The sequence below is a fragment of the Primulina huaijiensis genome, chromosome 6 (assembly GCF_012295235.1).
Source record: "Primulina huaijiensis isolate GDHJ02 chromosome 6, ASM1229523v2, whole genome shotgun sequence".
In the NCBI taxonomy this organism is placed as follows: Eukaryota; Viridiplantae; Streptophyta; class Magnoliopsida; order Lamiales; family Gesneriaceae; genus Primulina; species Primulina huaijiensis.
Window position 1 is genome coordinate 2,787,597 of NC_133311.1, and position 20,117 is coordinate 2,807,713.

The window sequence follows — 20,117 nt, forward strand, 5'->3', positions numbered from 1 at the left end:
TAGTTTGGAACCAACCCTGTCTGCAGTTAGTAATTTTGTTGGAAATAAAAAACTAAAATTTAATGATGTAGGAGATAGAACTCTTTCAGAAGAGGTTCACATGATTGATTATGGTGAAACTGAGACATCAAGTTCTACCTTAAATATTGAAGGCATATGGAATAACATAAATTTTAATAGAAACAAAGTTAAATCACAATCAAGAGAAGGTATAAGTAATTCCAGATAGATATATGGAGTGTTGGAACTGTGTAAGACAAGACCATATGAAAAATAATTGTACGACACTAGGTAAGGACAAAGGTAAGGGCAACATTGTAAATGTGGCAATTGGTGAGATTCAGGATGCACTAGTTTTGTCTTTTGACATTCTTGATGATTCATGGATTTCAGATTCATGTGCCTTTTTTTCACACTATTCTTCATCATGAAAAATTATATTGCTGAAAAATATGTGAAAGTATATTTGGCTGATGGAGATTGTGAGTATCGAAAATATTCGTTTGAATATTTAAAAAAAGGTTATGTGGAAAAATACCAAAAATGAGACATGTACCGAAGTTGATGCGAAACTTAATTTTGGTGGGACAAATTGATGATGAAGGTCATAATGTCACTTTTCGTGGTGGTGCGTAGAAAATTAAAAAATGTTCTATGGTTGTTGAACGTGACAATAAAACTAGAACTCTTTATATGACTTTAAATTATAGAGATATGATTTTTGTTGTTGAAAGTTGTGCCAAGTTAGATTTTTTGCATTGCAGACTTGGACGTACGGGGGAAAAGGGGATGATGATTCTTGTGCTGAATGAGAAAATACCATAATTAAAATATGTTTATCTTCATATATGTGAAAGTCGTGTTGTTGGAAAGCAGAGAAAGTCAGTTTTTCTAAATCAAAAAAATTGAAGTTGATGCATACTAATGTTCGGAGGCCTTCACCTATGAGTTCTCTTGGAGGTTCTAACTTTTATCTAACATTCATTGCTAATTATAATAGAAACATATTGATTTATTTTTTGAATATAAATATGATGTGTTTGATACTTTTAAAAAATGGAAAGTCGTGGTAGAAAATGAGACAAATTTGAAAGTAAGATGTTTGAAATATGATAATGAAGATAAATACATAGAATATGAATTCAAGAAGTATTGTTCATAGAATGGATCGAGATGATGAAAACTGTTCCTGTAAATTCTCAACAAAACTATGTGACTGAAAAGATGAATATGACCCTGAATGAGCATGCAAGGAGCATGTGAATTCATGCAGGAATGCCTAAAACATTTTGGGCTAATACAATTAACACAAAAAATTATTTGATTAATTGGGGTCCATCAGTGCCTCTAAATTACAACATACCAGAGGAGGTTTGGAGGGACAAATAGGTAAAAAAAATTCGGCAAGTTTTTGGTTGTGTCTCTTATGTTCGTGTAGATATTTCTGCTAGAATTAAACTCGATATAAACTCTAATGAATGTTTCTTTATTAGCTGTTATGATATTAAGTTTGGTTAACGTTTCTAGAATGACCAAAATCGAAAAATTATCAGGAGTAAGGATGTAATTTTCAATGAAAAAGTGTTGTGCAAAGACAGAAAATGCAAATTCTTAAGTAAATATTATTGCATTATTTCAGTTGAAATATTTTCCAAAGGATGATTGACAACGAGATTATCTAATCAATGAAGTAAATGGACTACTGACAGACCAAGAGAATGTATCCCTAAAAACTAATCATGCACCAGAATTGAGGAGATCGTCTAGAATTTTTAGGTCACCAATCAATTATATTTTTTGACTGACAGAGATGAACTAGAAAGTTATGAGGAGGCAATGCATGCTGATTAATCAATCAAGTGAGAGTTAGTCATGTGTGGAGATGGATTCTTTGAAGTCTAATCAAACATGATAGTTATCAGAGTTACCACAGGGGAACAAAGCATTATAGAATAAATGAGTTTACTGAATAAAATAAAAGCATGATGTAGCAAGCACTATAAAGCAGGATTGATGGTGAAATGTTTTCAGCACAAAGAAAAAGTTGATCACATTATGATTTTCTGTCTGGTGGTTAAAGTTAACGCAAGAAAATATGCATATTCAACATATAGATGTAAAAACGGCCTTTCTTTATGATGATTTGGAGATCGAAATTTACATACAATAGCCACATGGCTTTGATGTAAACAAAAATGATGTGTAAACTTCAAAAGAGTTTGCACTGTTTGAAACAAGCGCCTAAACAATGATATAAAATATTTGACAATTTAATGAGCTGTGGTGATTTTTTTATATGTCAGGCATGTCATTGTTGTTATATAAAAAGGTTTGATAGCTCTTATATCATTTTAATACTCTATGTTGATGACATATTGATTGTTGGATCTTGTCTGCTTGAATTTTGACAAGTTGAAAAAGAAAATAACTGAAGAGTTTGCAATGAAGGATTTGGGTTCTGAAAAATAAATCTTTGCGATGAGAATTATTTGGGACAAAAAGGTTTTAAATTAATCTCGAGAAAAATATGTGAAGAAAACGATTCTCATATTTTACATGAATAAAGAAAAGCCAGTGAACACATCTTTAGCTGGTCACTTTCGTCTATCCAAAGATCAGTCACCTTCGTGTGAGGAGAAGCAAGCCTACATGGAAAAGGCTTCATATGCTTATGTTATTGGTTGTCTCATGTATATAATGGTACGTATTAGACCAGACATATCATATTTAGTGGGAGTTGTGTACAGTATATTAGTAATCTAGGAAAACAACATTGAGAGGAGTTGAAATGAAGTCTCAAATATTTGAGAGGCACTGAAAATTACGCTTTATGCATCAGAAAATAATATTTTGGCTCAGGTGGATATGTTGATGCTAACATGGTTGGTGATGTAGATGGTAGAAAGACTACTACTAGATTTGTCTATACTCTAGGTGGTACCGTAGTTAGTTGGGTTTCGAAATTGCAAAAGATGGTTGTACATTCTATCCCTGAGGATGAGTATGTTTCAGTAACAGAGACTAATAAAGAAATGATCTGGTTGCAGTGTTTTCTGGAAGAGTGGGTCACAAATATGGAAAAAAAAAAGTCAGTTATATTGTAACAGTATGGTGCTTTTCATTTGGAAAATAATCATGTTTATTATGCTAGGACAAAGCATATACATGTTCGATATCAATTCATAAGATCATCGTTGGATGATAGAATTCTGGCTCTTGAGTAGATTGAAGGAATTCATAATCCAGATATGTTAACGAAGACTGTGACAGTTGATAAACTGAAGTTATGTTCAACTTCAGTTGGACTTCTCTACTACAAAGTGATGAGTCGTTGCCGTTGCAGGTGAAACGATCGATGATGGTGGAATAGTCTCCAATTGGGAGATTGTTAATATATGAATGAAACATAATTATTTATTTAATTGTATTTTAGGTATTTTGAATATATTAATATATGCTGGTAGTTTTAATATATGCTGGTAGTTGTCATTGTATTAGTATTCAAATACTTAGAAAAAACATAGATTGGCTAGATAATAGTTCTCAGAGGTAACATATTGTTGTAAAAAGTTCTCTTTGTTTTCTTGGTTTCATTATAGTGGAAATTTCGAACGGTCATAAGATCGACCTGGTCTATATATACAAAAAAAAATATTTTAGTTTGAAATTTATCTTTACATAAATAATTCAATAACATTTTGAGCTACGACTTGTTCTATATACAGTGATAGTTGTATACTGACCTTATATTACGCAATATGATAGTAAAATACATACAATGTTAATTTGGAAAATGTAAAAATTTTAAAAACTGTATTTTGAGGGAAATAATTGAGAACGAGGCGATGAATTTTGATTTTGTTTTAGAGAATGAGTTAAAGCTTATAATGCACAATGCTCCAAAAAATGATCCTTTTGTTTCTTTTTCGATCATAATACCAAGCACGATTAATACAAAAAATTAAAATAAAACAATGATTTTATAATTATTGGTATTTGTTGCACGCCAATCGGTGTTAATAAAATTAAAACAAAACAATTATTTTTAGAAGTGTTGATTCTCTGATTATAATATAGATTAAAGGTAAAAACTTGTGTGAGACGGTCTCACGGGTCTTATTTTGTGAGACAGATCTCTTATTTGAGTCATTCATGAAAAATTATTACTTTTTATGCTAAGAGTATTACTTTTTATTGTGAATATTGGTAGGATTGACTCGTCTCACAGATAAAGATTCGTGAGACCGTCTCACAAGAGACCTACTCTTGATTAAAAGATAATTCAGGCTCCTAAAAATAATCCTCTTGTATTGTGTTTCGATTATAATAAAAGCACGCCAAGCGTGGTAAGTAAAAATAAAATAAAATAATGATTTTTTTTTTTTTTTAGTGACGTTTGGAATCGTGGAGACACCATCGAGTCTTGTCATCGATTTAGTGACATTTGGAATGCAAATCTTTAGGATAATGGAATGCAAATCTTAAGGGATGATGGATAACTTTGAAGCAACTAATATATACTTTTTTCCTATCGTATATATAGAATTGTGTATATTTTCATACAAATTAAGAAAATTATTGTTAAAATGATATTGTCCTCAGCACAACAATATCACATATATATAAGTTTTAGATATGTTTATTCAATATATATTTGCGGTGAACAATAATATTTTTGACATAAAAAATAATATTTTTAATTTAAATTAATATATATTACAAAATATTTTATCAAACATAACTAACAAAAAAAGATACTTTTATAGTGAAAAATAATAATTTAGACATAAATGTGACTCGTCAGACGGTGTCACGGAATTTTGTGCATGAGAGAGAGAGAGTGTGTGTATATATATTAAAAAATTTTGGTGTAAAATAATTCTTTGGTGAATTCTGAGATATTATATTAAAATTTTAAACTTAAAAAACTTTTTTATAATAATTTTTATGTTATGAGTGATATGATTATTTATTTTAAAATTTTAAAAATATGGATAAAAATAAATAAATATTTTATTTGAATATGATATATATAGATAAGACGCAAATTTACTAAAATAATTTTAATGACATTTAATTTGAGAAAAATAATATTTTTGGTGGGTTAAAAAACATATCAAGACACCAAGGTTAATTACTCTAAAACTTTCAACTTTAATAATACTATTGGATGTGATAAATATAGAAAAATTGTGCATCCAATAGTTGAGTGACATATCATCAATTTTTACATAAATGTGTATAGTGGGTGTGCATCATATGAAAATTATATATATAAACTTGGAGAAATATATATTTTTCCTTTTTTATTTTTATAAACAAATCGAATCCACTAAAATTATAGTGTGTATGTTTGAAGTACCGGTCGAAATCAATTTTGATTGTCGAGTAGTTAAAAATGAGTAAGAAGAATTTTGTCTTTTGCATACAATGTGTCGTGATCAAGTTAGAGTTTAGGAGGTGAATAATTTTTTTTGTTAAATCTTTTAACTTTAAATCATTCTTTAACTGTTTTCTAGCTATCAAAAGTAATATTGAATGGTTAGACTTGTTAGACAACGAAAAAAAGTAAGTGTTCTGACGTGATTAATGATGAAATTTATTTGACAATTTAACAAAAAACAACTTGAAATAAAATTTACAAGAATATCAAGTGAGTAATGAAATAAAACAAGGGTTTTTATTGATGTTCGGAGATAAAACTCCTACGTCAGCCATTCTTTCACTCATGAAAGTTTCCACTAAAATACTTTGGTTTTACAACTTCTCGTAATCACCTACTTCAATTAGAACTTATATTTGCCTAACTGAAAATATCTGTTATCACTTTACAACTATGGATATTTAAGAACTCTCGGTTCACCAAACAACAAATACAAAACTCAACGGCCAGACTTGACGGTTTGAGTTGGATACAATATCAAAAAATGATCTTTGGATTATCTGATATATTCTGATAAACGTGTGTTAAGTGAGCGATAAACTTTTTGATCGCTTAAGAGTGCTTGGGAATCTTTTGACAATGCAGATTGTAAAATTCTTGAATTCTGAGGCTAGTTTTTTAAGTATGCATTAACATATTTATGGTTCGGAAGCTTCAACGCTCAGATATGGTTTCCAACAATCACTTGTACCATTTCCCGACATAACGGACTTGTCTCTATCAGCATTGTACAGTGTAATAAATGTCATTAAATGTCCCCTTTGACTTATCGTCTTGTAGCTCCTAACTTCTGAAAAGTAGTTTGAATTAAGTCATTTTGGAAAACATTCTGTGACATCGGGAGTTGGTAATGTAATGTTACTTTATGTTGAAACCAGTAGTCTATGAGCGGTTGAAAATAATTTATCTTCATTGATTTGCACAATTCTGACCGGCAGTTGGAGAAAAACGAGTTGCATTTAATGCAGAACGGTCAGAAGATAGATGATCTGCAGATGGTGATAAATAAAATAATGAAGCGGCTAGACTTTGCATCAGCAGTCGGAAACCTGAAATACAAAACAATATAGTGGTTGGTTTCTTATAATAGCTCGATGCTATTATTTTTTCAATCACTTAACCTCAGAGAAAATAATATTCTAACACAATGTTCCTTAAAAGCTTTAACAATTAAAATAGTCAAATTTACATTAATACACAATAAATTAAAGATATATAAAATATCAGTAAAAAAATATAGAAATAATATATTTATGTGAAAAAAATTTCTATGAAATTGTATTTAATAGTTCTTATGACATCAACGCCAGAGCACCAAAGTCTCGAGTTTTGTGACGAGGTGTCGAGAGTCTCGAGACCCCTGAAAATGAGATTATTAATGTACCCGAATCTAAAAACCACATAAATACTTTTAATTTAAAATATAGATTGTATACATTTTCGATATTTCATAAGTGTTAGAATATTTAGTTTTAGTGATAACAAACAATAATTCATTGTATTAGTACAAGCTGTTTCTTTGATTGTATTACATGTACTCGACCGTCTTTTTTAAGATTTAGAAAATACTCGTTCAACCGGTCTCATAATGTAGAGCCATCCAACTGCCATACTTATTCTAGTTGTTCGGTCGAAAGCATTCCAAGCAGAAAGTTTAAACCTTAATTCCCAACAACACCGCAAAAGGTCATATTTGAAGTTTCTCATAAGGATATTGCAAATTCAATAGTACAGAGAAAGCTTAAATAGAAAGATTGCAAAAATATATTACAAACTCTAGAATGATAGAAAATCTGCAGTATGACAGCGTTTTGATAAAGTATGGATTTAAAATCGCAAAAACATGAAGGATATTAATGAGCATTTAATGATAATTGTAGCGAGTGACGGAGACATGTCTATATTGTCGGGAAACAATAAAAGTTATCATTGAATGGGCAAATCCAAAAGGTACTATAAATAGAGGATATCAAGAAAAGTTAAATCATTTGAGCAAGTAAGTTGTCGGAGTTACGCCTCCAAGATACATTCATGGACTGATCCAGTAGATTAAAAAGGTATCCGAGTTTTCCTACTTGCGATAAATAATCGTTCGTGTTAGTTTTTGTTGTCTCACGTATGCCAATGACTGTTCTCATGGCAAAAGCCCGAGAGATTTTCAAAGTTTTGCTATATTGCCTCATGGTAGATTTATTAGAGTAGGTGTTCACCGAGCCAATTTGTGACTTGAGCTTTATTGTTTCATGACCACTTTCACAGTCACATCGTTGCAGGATCTTTGAAACTCTCGTGATCCAGTTTCGACACAAAATTGTTTAAGATCTCTAATGTGATCTAACGGTTTTCGATTTTGTAATTGATTAAGCGATCAAATGAGGAAGAACTATTCGTAGGAATTACAAGAAGGATCAACTCCGTTAATCCCGGACTGGTTTGGTTTCCAACGTTAAATACGAAAAGTGTAAACAATTCTAACATCTTATGGATGTTTTAATAATTACTTAGCCTATTTACCAGAATTTTCGGACATAAATTTATTAAAATAAAATTGATGCTTTTTTAAATATATGTGGAAGCAATATTTCATATTAACCAAAATCGATAATTTAATTTATTTAACCGATACGTTTTTATTCTTTTTAATAAATAAATTCAATACTTGTATTTTCTATTATATTAGTTTCCGTCATATCTGTTGTGTTTTGTTTTAGTCTAGAGATGTCAATGTGCCGGGTATGGCTAAACCCAAGACCCGCCCCATGAAGAAAACTTGGACTCATTAACCACCCCACCCCGGTTAAATATTCTTCGGACCCACCCCACCCCGAAAACAAAATGGGGCCGGGTAGACCCGCGAGACCCGTGAGACCCGAATTTTTTTAAATGAAAACAATAATCTTCTTATCACATGACTGAATTATGAAATAAACAATCCTCTAAATATAACACAATAGAAAACTAATTCATGTCTTCGACCACACTTAATAATAACAAACAAATTATTTTAACGACATAATGAATCACATAAAAAAAAAGAGTTACTAGCTCTCCAATAAAAAGTCTTGACATCCTCAAAAATAAGTCATAACAGAACTTAAACAGATCAATGTAAAATCAGTGAGTAAGCAATCTTTCAGACACATTATTCAGGATCATCTTCCTCTTCATCAAGAATCGTGGGACAAGTTGGTAAATTACTTGAAGAATTACTTACAAAATTAAAGAGAGAAAGTACATTGAAAAAATAAAACTCTAATTTAAAATCGTAAAAAAAATGTAATTTAAAGAGAGAAAGTATAGTAACAAAATTAAAATGAAAGTACAATGACAAAATAAAAATGTGATTTATTTACCTTCCACGTCACCTCACAACCATCTTCGCGAGCATATCAATTTATATCCACATATATGGGGCGGATATGGGTTGGGTATTATAGGACCCATGACCCGCCCCATACCCAGACGGGTCTCAAAAATTGGACCCGAGACCCGTCCCATGACCCATTTAGTATGCTCAAACCCGCCCCAGATGGGATGGGTCCATTGCGGGTCTGGGTAAAACTCGGACCCATTGACATCCCTATTTTAGTCTTAATTTATAACTTGGAAACTTTCCTTGTTAAATCTTGAAACTGTGTTAATTTGGTTAGCCAATAAGTAATATTGTCTCTCTTTTTTATTGTTAATAACTCAAACAAATAAATTTTAGTCCTAATCGATTCAATTGTAATCAAGTCGGAACCAAAATATTTAGCAATATAATTCAAAATTGTGACCAAACAGCTTGGTTCCTGACTTTGTCATGTATTTGAATCAACACAAAAACTCTTAGTCACGACCAAAATTTTGTGATATGAATCTTTAACTCAACTCAAAAGTAATATTTTTGATAGTAGGTATAGATCGAGTCGACATGATTCATTAATATAGACTTATGAGACTTTCTAAAAAAAAACAACTTTTAAATCAACACCATTAATTTTAGAATCGTGATCATGTTTAGATTTATAAGGGCGGCCATTACAAGGGTAAATAATTTACTTATATTTACTTCTTGCAATTATGAATTTAACTTAATAGTGGAAAATGGTACTCCTTTATTTGATGTGAAATCTTCTTCAAAAATTCGGAAGTAGAATTGAGAGGAGGCCAATGAATATCCATGTTTTTTTACGGCCCTATATTTTTTGCTATAAAAACTTATGTGAGATGATGTTACAGATCAATTTTATGATAAATATATTATATTTGCGTCACTCATGAAAAAATATTAATTTCTATGTCAAAAGTATTACTTTTATCGTAAATATGATAATGGTCGATCAAGACAGATCCATGAGACTGTATCATAAAAGACCTATTAATTTTTTTTTATTGTGATAATAAATTTCTCTGAGAATGTGGAATCTGGATATTATTTACCCTTGTAATGGCCGCCCTTATAAATCCAATGGGTGAGTGACACCTCATCGGTGCTCACATAGGTGTGCANAAGTGGGGCCGTAAAGCAGATTTCTAAAAAGCATAAAATAAAATTTAATGTTCTTGACTGCCTCGTTAATATTGATTTTTATTTTTCTTTTTTCTTTTTATTTTTAAGGAAATTTTTATTTATTTCTTTTGATTCCTCAATGATAATTGATAGGCCATGACAGGAAACCAGATACCAAAAACAGGAAATGATATTTTTATTTTATTTTTAAAAAATAAATAAAAGAAAAAATGTAATTGATATTATTTTTGCCTATATATTACAAATACACAACGTGAAATTAGACAAGATTAATGGGTTTTTAGAACTTAATTTATTTTACAATAATATATGCTTTATTTTAAAATCAGGTAAGAAATATTAATATTTAAACGGTGCAAATTCTGATATAATTCCCTGTCTTAATTATTATACATTGTTGGCAATTACATGTAAGAATTAGAAAATTAATTAATTTTTCACTAATTTTATGATAATGTAAAACCAGATAAATTTGTTCTATCGATAACAAATAAATAAAAAACCTACATTCTCGAGATCATATGGCTATTTATTTTCTTAGACGCATAATATTACAAAAATTCAATTTATATGACAATTATTACAGTGCTTTGTCGCATTCATTATCTTTGTTTATTTCCTAAATTATTAATATCAGAAGATGTTGTCGTGCAATATGTATTCAGTGTGATTTACCTAACTAACATAATTTTTAAACTATTACGTTGGTTCGAAAGTTTATCCAATAAACATAAAAAAAGGTAACGACTGCGAGTTCCATCATCATTAAAAAATAAACATATACATCCAACTAATTAAATACATGAAATAATTATATTATGATGATTGGTGATGACCAAAAACATCAGCAATTGATAAATAATTCAATCATCTTCCACCTTGCAGTGAGGCACAAGAAAATGCATTTAGTAGCATGCTTTTAATCATGTTTTCTTTGAATGTAAACACAATTCATCCAATGGGGCATATTCTTGCCCCTTAGATATATATTTATTCATTTGATAATTATGTCTCATTTCTGACTTGAACGGCCAAAATATAGCGTTTCATTATTATATGATTTAAAAGATTTGAGTTGCACAATTATCATCTACTGTATATTTTGGTAAAACAAAAACGTTTGATTCTATAATTGATATCAAATGCATGTCAGAATGCATGGAAAGTGATAATTGTTCATGCTATGAATACTCTTTAAAAGATTTGAGTTACGGTTATAATTAGTTATAGAATTATTTTAATCTTAATAAATAACATGAGAGTGATTTTTTTTTTTTAAAAAAATATTTATTGATTAGGAATTTGTTTAAAATTATGATGAACGTTCTTAACCAAGAGAAGTGGTTCACAAAAATTCTTTAAATTGTGATTTTAAAAAAAAAATCATCGAAAAATCTCGGTTGCTGCATTAATGGAACACTAGTGCAATAAATTTGATAAGCTAGTCATATGTCCACCAAGACAGAGAAATTGACAATGAAGATTAGAATTTATGTTCCTGTATGTAAATTATAATATTTGGGACCAAAAATTAAGGTCTAATCAATTTCAAAAAAATAAAATGAAATAAAATTTTGAGGTCTAATTTGTGGTTCATATATTCAATTGTTGTGAATCTGAATTATTGTTAAGTAATAATGTATTTGTTCATTATTAAGAAATATCATTTACACAAAAACTCTGATGAGACGGTCTCACAGATCAATTTCGTAAAACGGATATCTTATTTGAGTCACTCATTACATCGTGAATTCTATTTTATTTTATGAATTTTAATCTTAATCCTAATATCTTCTTGAGTTCATGAAGCAGATAGACTTCAAAACCACTAACCAACCAAATCCTTTGCTATTGTGATTTATTTTAAGATAAAGTCAATCAAAGATTTGATTTTGTGAAATAAAGTTTTGTATCATTAAGTGCTTTTTCTTTATTGTTTCTTTTGGCTTTTGATGCTTTTCTTGTTAAGGTTAGTTTGAAGAATTGAACCGCGAGGCAGCCGGATGGTTGCATATTCTCCGGCATGGGCGGCGGAGGAGCTGTCCCTAGTCGGCAAACCTTGTGTTCTGTATTTATATTCTAAATTACAATTTCTTTTTATAATATAATAATAATAATTCTTTTTAAATACGGATTTCTCAAGATAATGGTGAATGGTCTCATTCACATATGCTCATTTTTCTGATATTATGTTGATGTGTATAGTATTACATTATCATTCTCGATGAAAAATAAGTAAAATTGTCAAATTTGAAAGATAACTAAAATTGCCAAATTCGAAAAATTCATTTTTTTTATTAAAATTCGATAATATAGATGACAAAAATATTAAATAAGCAAACATAAAAAACAACGGTAAATGGGGGAAAATACCCAAAGTTAAAGCTTTTTTTAAGTTCAGTCCCTAGTAATTATATTTTAACTCTGCAATCTCTAGTGAGATAATATCATATTTTCATTTCCCAAAGTAAAAATAATTTTTTTATTTTAAAAGGAAAAAAAATTCTAAACCCAAAATCTAGCTTATACAGTACCACGTTTTGTCTCAAAGTGTACCACACTATCGAAGATCTAGTGCCACAAATTCATGCAGACTATATAACAACTTAGATTTAATTAATGCTATTATTCTATCAAATAACAATAACTATATCATGTATTATATGTAAATTTAATGCAATTATATGAAATAAGATATAAAACTAAGTTTTAATTTCACCACTTATCGTAAATTATCAAACAATCCGTAACTATTTTACCACCTTGTGATGTCTTGTTGCCATAATTCAAATATTTTTATCATCAATTTTTTTCCCAAGGAGAACATTAAAATTTGTGTACAAGTTAGTTTGAACCTTTTTTAATATAAGTGTTATAGTATCGTACGTTTGTGACAAATGATATACATGAGATGATATTGTCGTTGTATATGTTAAGGTGTACCACATGTTCGTGTTCATTGTACCACATTCTAGCTTATAAAGTATCACGTTTTGTGTTAAAGTGTATCACATTATCAAAGATCTAGTACCACAAATTCATGCAAACTATATACCAACTTAGATTTAATTAATGTCATTATTCTATCAAATAACAGTAATTATATCATGAAAATCGATGGAGATGAGTTAGGGATTTACATGAGAAATTATTGAGTAAGAAAAGAAAAGGAGGAAATAAAATTAAAAACGGAAATAAAATTGAATTAAAGAGAAAAATGAGATAAAATATGAAATAGGGAGTGAATTCGAAAAAAAATTTGTGCATCAGGAAGTGAAAAATACAATTTTATGACATAAGGACTGAATGTGAAGTTCAATTTATGATTTGAGATTTATCTCTATTTCTCCCAAAAAAAAATTATAATTTTCTCTATAAATGATGAATATCAACTGCAGAAATATTTATTTAAAAAAATAAAGCAAAAAAATGAAATTATTAATAAATATTCCTGGTAAAGGAAATCAAATCCACAAGATTCATGAGTCAATGCAATGGCCACAGCCCCCACAAAATTGGCAGCTTATGTTAGGAACTAATGCATTGAAAAGGAAGGACCACATCTCCCTTTCTTGAGACATTTGCCCCCTCCCTATTAATTTTTCATTCTCGAATTTCGAATTCTTCAAAAAAAAAAAAAAAAAAAAAACACATTCCCCACAATTAGTTAAAACACACATGAATTGTTAGTCATTATCAAATCCATCGTTTCCACTAGCTTCTTTAGTTACCTCATCAAGAATTTTGCCAAGTATTATCTTGATTCTTGATTTACATTTCGTTTTCGAAGTATTCGTATATTCGACAAAAAATAACATAAGATTCTAAAATACAACCTTAAGCTTGTATGCCAAAAAAAAAAAACTAATTTTAATTTAACAAATCACAACTGTTTATTTAAAACCACAACAAAGAAAATTAGTTCGGGATATATTACATAGATATCGTTGTTGATGACTTACAAATTCCGTCAAACGCCAATGTCTCATGTTTGAGACTAAGTCTCGTATTCGAAATCTAATTATAACAAGGCCAAAACTTGTGGGAGACGGTCTCACGGGTCGTATTTTGTGAGACAGATCTCTTATTTGGGTCATTCATGAAAAAATATTATTTTTTATGTTAAGAGTATTACTTTTTATTGTGAATATCGGTAGGATTGACCCATCTCATAGATAAAGATTCGTGAGATCGTCTCACAAGAGACATACTTTTATAACAAACTCTTTACCAATTTAAGGAAAAAACATTGATATTCTTGATATAACTTTGGCTTGATGAATATTAATTATAATTTCTATATGGAACTTTTTACATGATAAAAATGCTGAGTATTTCCATAACTAATGAATACACAATTTTTTTTTTGGATCTATCATACAATAAATCCCTCATGTAAAGAAGCAATATACTAATACGCAAATAATTGACAATACAATCTCCAAACATTCCAAACTACCAATTCAGAGACAACAATCACCAAAGCCCAAGAAAGCAAGAAACATGGTATAAAAGCAAAGTACGCCCTTATTATTATTTTTTTTTTTTTTGAAAGAAGACAGTCGATATTCAAATCAAATCATATCATATCATGTCAAATGTAAATTGCAACTATTTCTGAATTTGAGTAAACTTTATCTTTATTTGCTTTTAATATGCTTTAACTTTGTTTGCAAGACCAATGCCAACTTTTAAATAATATATATTAAATGCTGACTAATTCTATTTAGAATGATGTTATATATATTTATATATATATATATCGATCGGTATATCAATTTGTAGAATATAAAAATTTAATTTGTCAAAATCTCATCATATGTTGAATACAAAATCTCGCGATATAATAATGATAATAAATATCGATGTATCGATATATTAATTGTATTTTTTTACATTATTCTTCATTCTATCCTTTCACCAGCTGCATAAGATTTTCTCTTTAAGTTTATTTTTTCAAATTCTTGAAAAAATGAAAATATTTACTGAAGCAAATAAATTAACCAGATTACCAAGGGATTTTATTTAATGCAATGGTTTCACAAGGCCAAAATTTTGGTCAAAAGAGGTGATCTATGTGTAAAACGACATGACTGTTCTATCTTCCGTCGTGCTGGGGCTGGCCATTGTGCTTCGGTTCAAAAAAGCTAGCAACACACACACATACATATGGGTGTCTCTCTCTGTGTCTGTGTGTGTGTGTGTGTGTGTGTGTGTGTGTGAGAGAGAGAGAGAGAGAGAGAGAGAGAGAGAGAGAGAGAGTGGGAGGGTGCTGTGATGGCTCACTTTATTGTGCTCAAATTCGATGCATTGCTGTAATTATTTTGCCACTGAGAACGAGGCTGAGTACTGTTAAAAAGGGGAAAAAAGGGAAGACTCCCCTTCAGAATTCCTCCTTTATCTCTCTCCTTGATACTTGCATTGTCTTGTTCTTAAGTTGGTTCTCCTCTCATTCTTTTGTGTCATTCGCATTCGGGTCGATAAAGTTTGGGCTCTTAGCCTACATATTCCTCCTGTTGTCAAGTTTTGTGTGTAGGCCGTTTGTGTGTTCACTACAGAGGTATTTCATCGAGAAAAATTGATCTTGATTGATGGGGTTCATGGCGAGGTGTTGGAAAACTTGATTGCTGAAGTTTGAAAGTTTTTTTGAAAAAAAAATTTGGCAAGGCCCATTTGCGAATTTTCATTTTTGCATGGGGCTTGAAGCGTCGAAGCTAATGAAGATACAGAAAAGTGGTGAATTTTAAGGTGATCTTACCGGTGTTTTGGCTTTCCGGGTTCTCTTTCTTTGGAGTTGATTTTGGGTCAAATATCGGATTTTTAGAAGAGGGGGAAGGCAGTAGTGTGTAGAGAGTGCTGTATGAAGAAATAGGAGGCACAATGAAAGATGAAAATACCAAGAAAAGCAAGGTTTTTGGGGCTTCTTTCCCTATTTCATTTTCTTGGAATGAATTGTGATTTCAAATATATTATTTTGTATGCTGAAATGATTTTTGTTGGGTATTTTGAAGCTCTCATGGTCAAGGAAACTGATCAGAAAATGGTTAAATATCAAATGCAAAAATGTGGACTATGAAGCCGATGGAGCCGTTCATGGAGGTGTGTACACAATTTTATTGAATAAGAGAGCATGATTTCCATGGGGTTATAGATAATTTGGTTATGGGGTTGAGTTTCAATATTTGTTTTGTATTTTCTGATTATCTCTTCCTTCTTTGTTTTTAACATGGTATCGGCTGCTGAGAAATCCTACGAGAAGATACTAATGGGATTTTTTTTGTTCTCTTTGGCTTTTATAGGCTTGTCTTTTTGTTCATCATAATAATCAAGTAAATTTAAGCATTTTAATTATTTTTCTCCGACGCTGCTTGTTAGAAATGGAGGAAATCAATTGAATATGGGGAAATTCCAACTTCAAGAACCTATTGTTATTTTAAAATTTTCGAGATATGAAACTATGCAAAATTCAAATTGTAAATCGCTGCTTAATTTTGAGAAAATTAGGTGTTAATAATGATTTTCTCTTTAGGTGGGGATGAGGAGTGGAGGAACAGCTTCTCTGAAAGGGAACCATCTTCAGTCAAGAAAAGTAGAACTGGTCGTTAGTATCTTATTTCTAACTTTGAATTTACACTTCCAAAAGTTTGAAAATTCACAAGTCGTGTTCAAAGATTTAGTCTATGCTGTAAAATTACGTGTTCATACTAGTTTATTTATTAATCAACATGTTTTTCATACATTAGACCTTTAGATCTTTTTTTATGAGACTGGTTTTGAAGAAATTATCTGTCTTGGTTCTGCAGAAAACTCAACCAAAAATATGGAGCGGTCTTTTTCTCGTTCACGTTCTCGATCCAGGCGAGGGAGAGGTTATCTTGATCACCCTCAGATTATAAATGTTCAGAACTATAGGTTTGTATGATTAATCAACATCATTCATTTCTTTCCTTTTAGTTGAAGTTGTTAAATTTTCCGGTTCTTGGTTCAGTGTCTTCGCATCTACCTGGAATGTGGGAGGAAAATCACCATCGAGCAATATGAACTTAGATGGTTGGTTACATTCAGCACCTCCGGCTGACATATATGTACTTGGGTATGATTCTAAATTTGGATCCATGCTGAGAAATAACCAAATTTACCGTGTTCTTCTGAAATGAAGTTATTGTTCTTTCTGCTTTGTAGTTTTCAAGAAATAGTCCCTCTGAATGCTAGTAACATTCTTGGCGCCGAGGACAATGGTCCTGCCAAAAAGTGGCTTGACCTTATAAAAAGAACACTAAACAATGCTCCTGGCGCTTGTGGAGGCAATGTGTGCTATACACCATCACCTATCCCTGATCCTGTTGCTGAGTGGAATGCGGATTTTGAAGGATCTACCAGGCATAAAGCCTCGACTTTCTTTCCTCGTAGATCCTTCCAGACACCACAAGGCTGGAGAATGGAGAACGACATGTCAACCCCACAACCTCGGCTGGACAGGAGGTTAAGTGTGTGTGACCGCGTAATTTTTGGTCATCGGACTAGTGAATTTGAGCCAAGTACGAGATGGGGTTACAGGCCAAGTGATTCTTCTTCTAGCCAGAGGCCAAGCGACTACTCCTCTGGTCATCGACCGAGCGACTACTCTTCGAGTCAGAGGCCAAGTGACTATTCTTGTGGTCAGAGGACAAGTGATTTCTCGAGATGGGGGTCGGATGAGGATTATTTGCCTGGGGAATCACCGAGTACAGTGCTGTATTCTCCAATGTCATACAGCACTTATGCACAGGGGGGAGACGCGTACACAATGCCTGGACATGCAAGATACTCTTTAGCTGCAAGCAAGCAAATGGTTGGTGTTTTTCTCACTGTTTGGGTTCGGAACGAGTTGCGGGAACATGTTCGGAATATAAAGGTTTCTTGTGTTGGCAGAGGATTGATGGGATATCTTGGTAATAAGGTAGTGATTTACCTTACAAAGAGTCAGTTAAGTTTGCATTTAGGCATTTCTTGAATAAATAAACATAAAGGAAGTACCATTTTTTAATGCAGGGATCCATTTCCATTAGCATGTTGTTGCATCAGACCAGCCTTTGCTTTGTGTGCAGTCACTTGACCTCTGGTCAGAAGGAAGGAGACGAACTTCGAAGAAATGCCGATGTTGTGGAGATCCTAAGGAAAACGAGGTTCCCACGAGTCAATGGTATCTATGAAGAGAAATCACCAGAGACCATCCTTGAACACGAGTAAGATTCTCTGGCTTCAATGAAACCTCGCATTTCTCCATTTGATGAAGTGAATTCTTTCTCTCAACCCATTATCAATAACCAACCTCAGATGTATTCTTTTTCACTGTTGTCGGACAATGTGAAAATATATGAGTTTAATTAAAAATTATTGTTCTAACTATTGCTGTTTAATATCTTTTGGCTGTAGTCGAATTATTTGGATTGGAGATCTAAACTATCGAATTGCACTGCCATACCGATCAGCCAAAGCACTTATTGAAATGCAAAACTGGAGAGCATTATTAGACAAAGATCAAGTACGATATCTTCTTATGTTTTCTGAAGTTCAGTTCTTGGAAATACTTAGTTTTATTTTGTTTGCTTATTTGGTAATACTGAATGAAAATTTCTCTTTCTTTCTTTTTTCCTTTGCAGCTTCAGATTGAGCAGAGACGAGGTCGAGTATTTGATGGGTGGAGAGAAGGGAAGATATATTTCCCACCAACGTATAAGTATTCTCATAATTCAGACAGATATGCCGGTGATGATATGTACCCCAAAGAGAAACGAAGGACGCCTGCGTGGTAATAACCTATGACTATACTTGTTTCTTCATTCATGATTTAAATTCTTGAATAATGGAAAAAATTGATGTAATCCTTGATGTATTATTCTGATATCAAATTATATATCCTCTGCTAAGTAAAGGGTTGGTATTGATTCTTTTAAACCTGAAGGTGTGATCGAATTTTGTGGTATGGCACCGGGCTTCAACAATTGTCATACGTTCGTGGAGAATCCAGGTTTTCAGATCATAGGCCTGTTTCCAGTGTGTTTTGGGCAGAAGTCGAGTCAGTCCCCAATCGGTTAAGGAAAAGCATGAGCTATTCAAGCTCCAGAACCGACGCGGAGGAATTGTTCCCATACTCACATGGGGAACTGTTCCCATACTCACATGGTTACACTGAACTCTGCTTTTTTTGAAGAAATTCTCATAAAGGTACACGATCTCCCTTGTTTTACTTCTTAATTCACTATAATTTTGAATTTGACATCACGTTTTTGTCCTCTATGACATATGGACCTTCATATGCGAATGCCATTCTAAAAATCCCTTGTGGTGCCATTTCAAATTGTCAGTTACGAAAGGGATATTGTCAAGTGTTGCATTGAGTGTCTTATCTCTTATGTTTCATCGGTCCCCATTTGCAGGATGCAATGGCTTTCAAGAACTCAAGATGGGGACATCCCTTCGCCCATTAACCGATAAAGGTGAGGCCCTTCTCTTTTTCGGTCCACATTTTGCAGCAATTCTCTGTGGATTTTGTCTTATTTTCTTCCTCATCTTTCTGATCAGATGTACATATTTATAACCTTGACGACTAACTTCACACGGTGTCAACGCTACTTAGTCCACACAACTTCTTACATTCCAATTTCAAGATTCACAATTTTCCCACGTACACCTCTACGTTTCATACCAAGTTCGTATTTTTAGCCCTCCATTCACCAGGTACCATCACATTCATCTGCGTCAACTTCCCAAAATCCGATATCATTTCATACTAACGAGCAAATAATTTTATTGCAGGATGCGGCAATTGTATGTAATCATTCAAGAAACGGAATACAAGAATCCTGTCTTCACTTTGTTCATTAATTCTGGAAATTCTTTATTTTTTAGATTCGAAAAAAGACTCTTGACAAAGGGGAGATTGTTTATGGTCAAAATAATCCAACCCCTTTTCACCTTTTAGCTTTAAATGAAGAGAGAATTAACGTGATAGGAAAAATTACAGCAGCATTATTTGATTTCTCTGTAAGAGTGCTTTGTGCTCTGTTTTATGCTAATGATTCTAACTGAAAAGTTGTTTTCTTGGTTTCCTCCCTTTTGTATGGATCTCTGTGCCCATATCACACACACACAGATATATATATATATATATATATATAT

At 31.7% G+C, this 20,117-nt stretch overlaps 1 protein-coding gene across 3 annotated transcripts; it reads left to right on the top strand.

The window, feature by feature from the left end:
- The first annotated feature begins 15,201 nt into the window (after positions 1-15,201).
- Positions 15,202-19,880, top strand: LOC140979251 (type IV inositol polyphosphate 5-phosphatase 7-like). 3 transcript variants are annotated; one of them, XM_073444583.1, is made up of 13 exons: positions 15,202-15,866; positions 15,968-16,055; positions 16,486-16,557; positions 16,760-16,868; positions 16,945-17,049; positions 17,139-17,895; positions 17,988-18,181; positions 18,372-18,480; positions 18,599-18,747; positions 18,901-19,163; positions 19,376-19,435; positions 19,521-19,676; positions 19,755-19,880. In XM_073444583.1, exons 1-10 carry the CDS (start codon positions 15,837-15,839, stop codon positions 19,145-19,147), a joined length of 1,860 nt encoding a protein of 619 aa, XP_073300684.1. In that variant the 5' UTR covers positions 15,202-15,836; the 3' UTR covers positions 19,148-19,163; positions 19,376-19,435; positions 19,521-19,676; positions 19,755-19,880. The 3 variants fall into 3 exon arrangements, with proteins under 3 accessions (XP_073300684.1, XP_073300686.1, XP_073300685.1); XM_073444584.1 differs by having other exon boundaries at positions 15,205-15,866; positions 16,486-16,554; XM_073444585.1 differs by lacking the exon at positions 16,486-16,557 and having other exon boundaries at positions 15,204-15,866.
- Positions 19,881-20,117: the final 237 nt, after the last annotated feature.

Excerpts from the sequence above, each read along its gene's own strand:
- LOC140979251 (XM_073444583.1), top strand. The coding sequence starts at position 15,837 with ATGAAAGATGAAAATACCAAGAAAAGCAAG. Across the intron at positions 16,869-16,944 it reads ATAAATGTTCAGAACTATAG|TGTCTTCGCATCTACCTGGA; the intron begins GTTTGTATGATT and ends TTCTTGGTTCAG. Across the intron at positions 18,481-18,598 it reads CATTATTAGACAAAGATCAA|CTTCAGATTGAGCAGAGACG; the intron begins GTACGATATCTT and ends TTTCCTTTGCAG.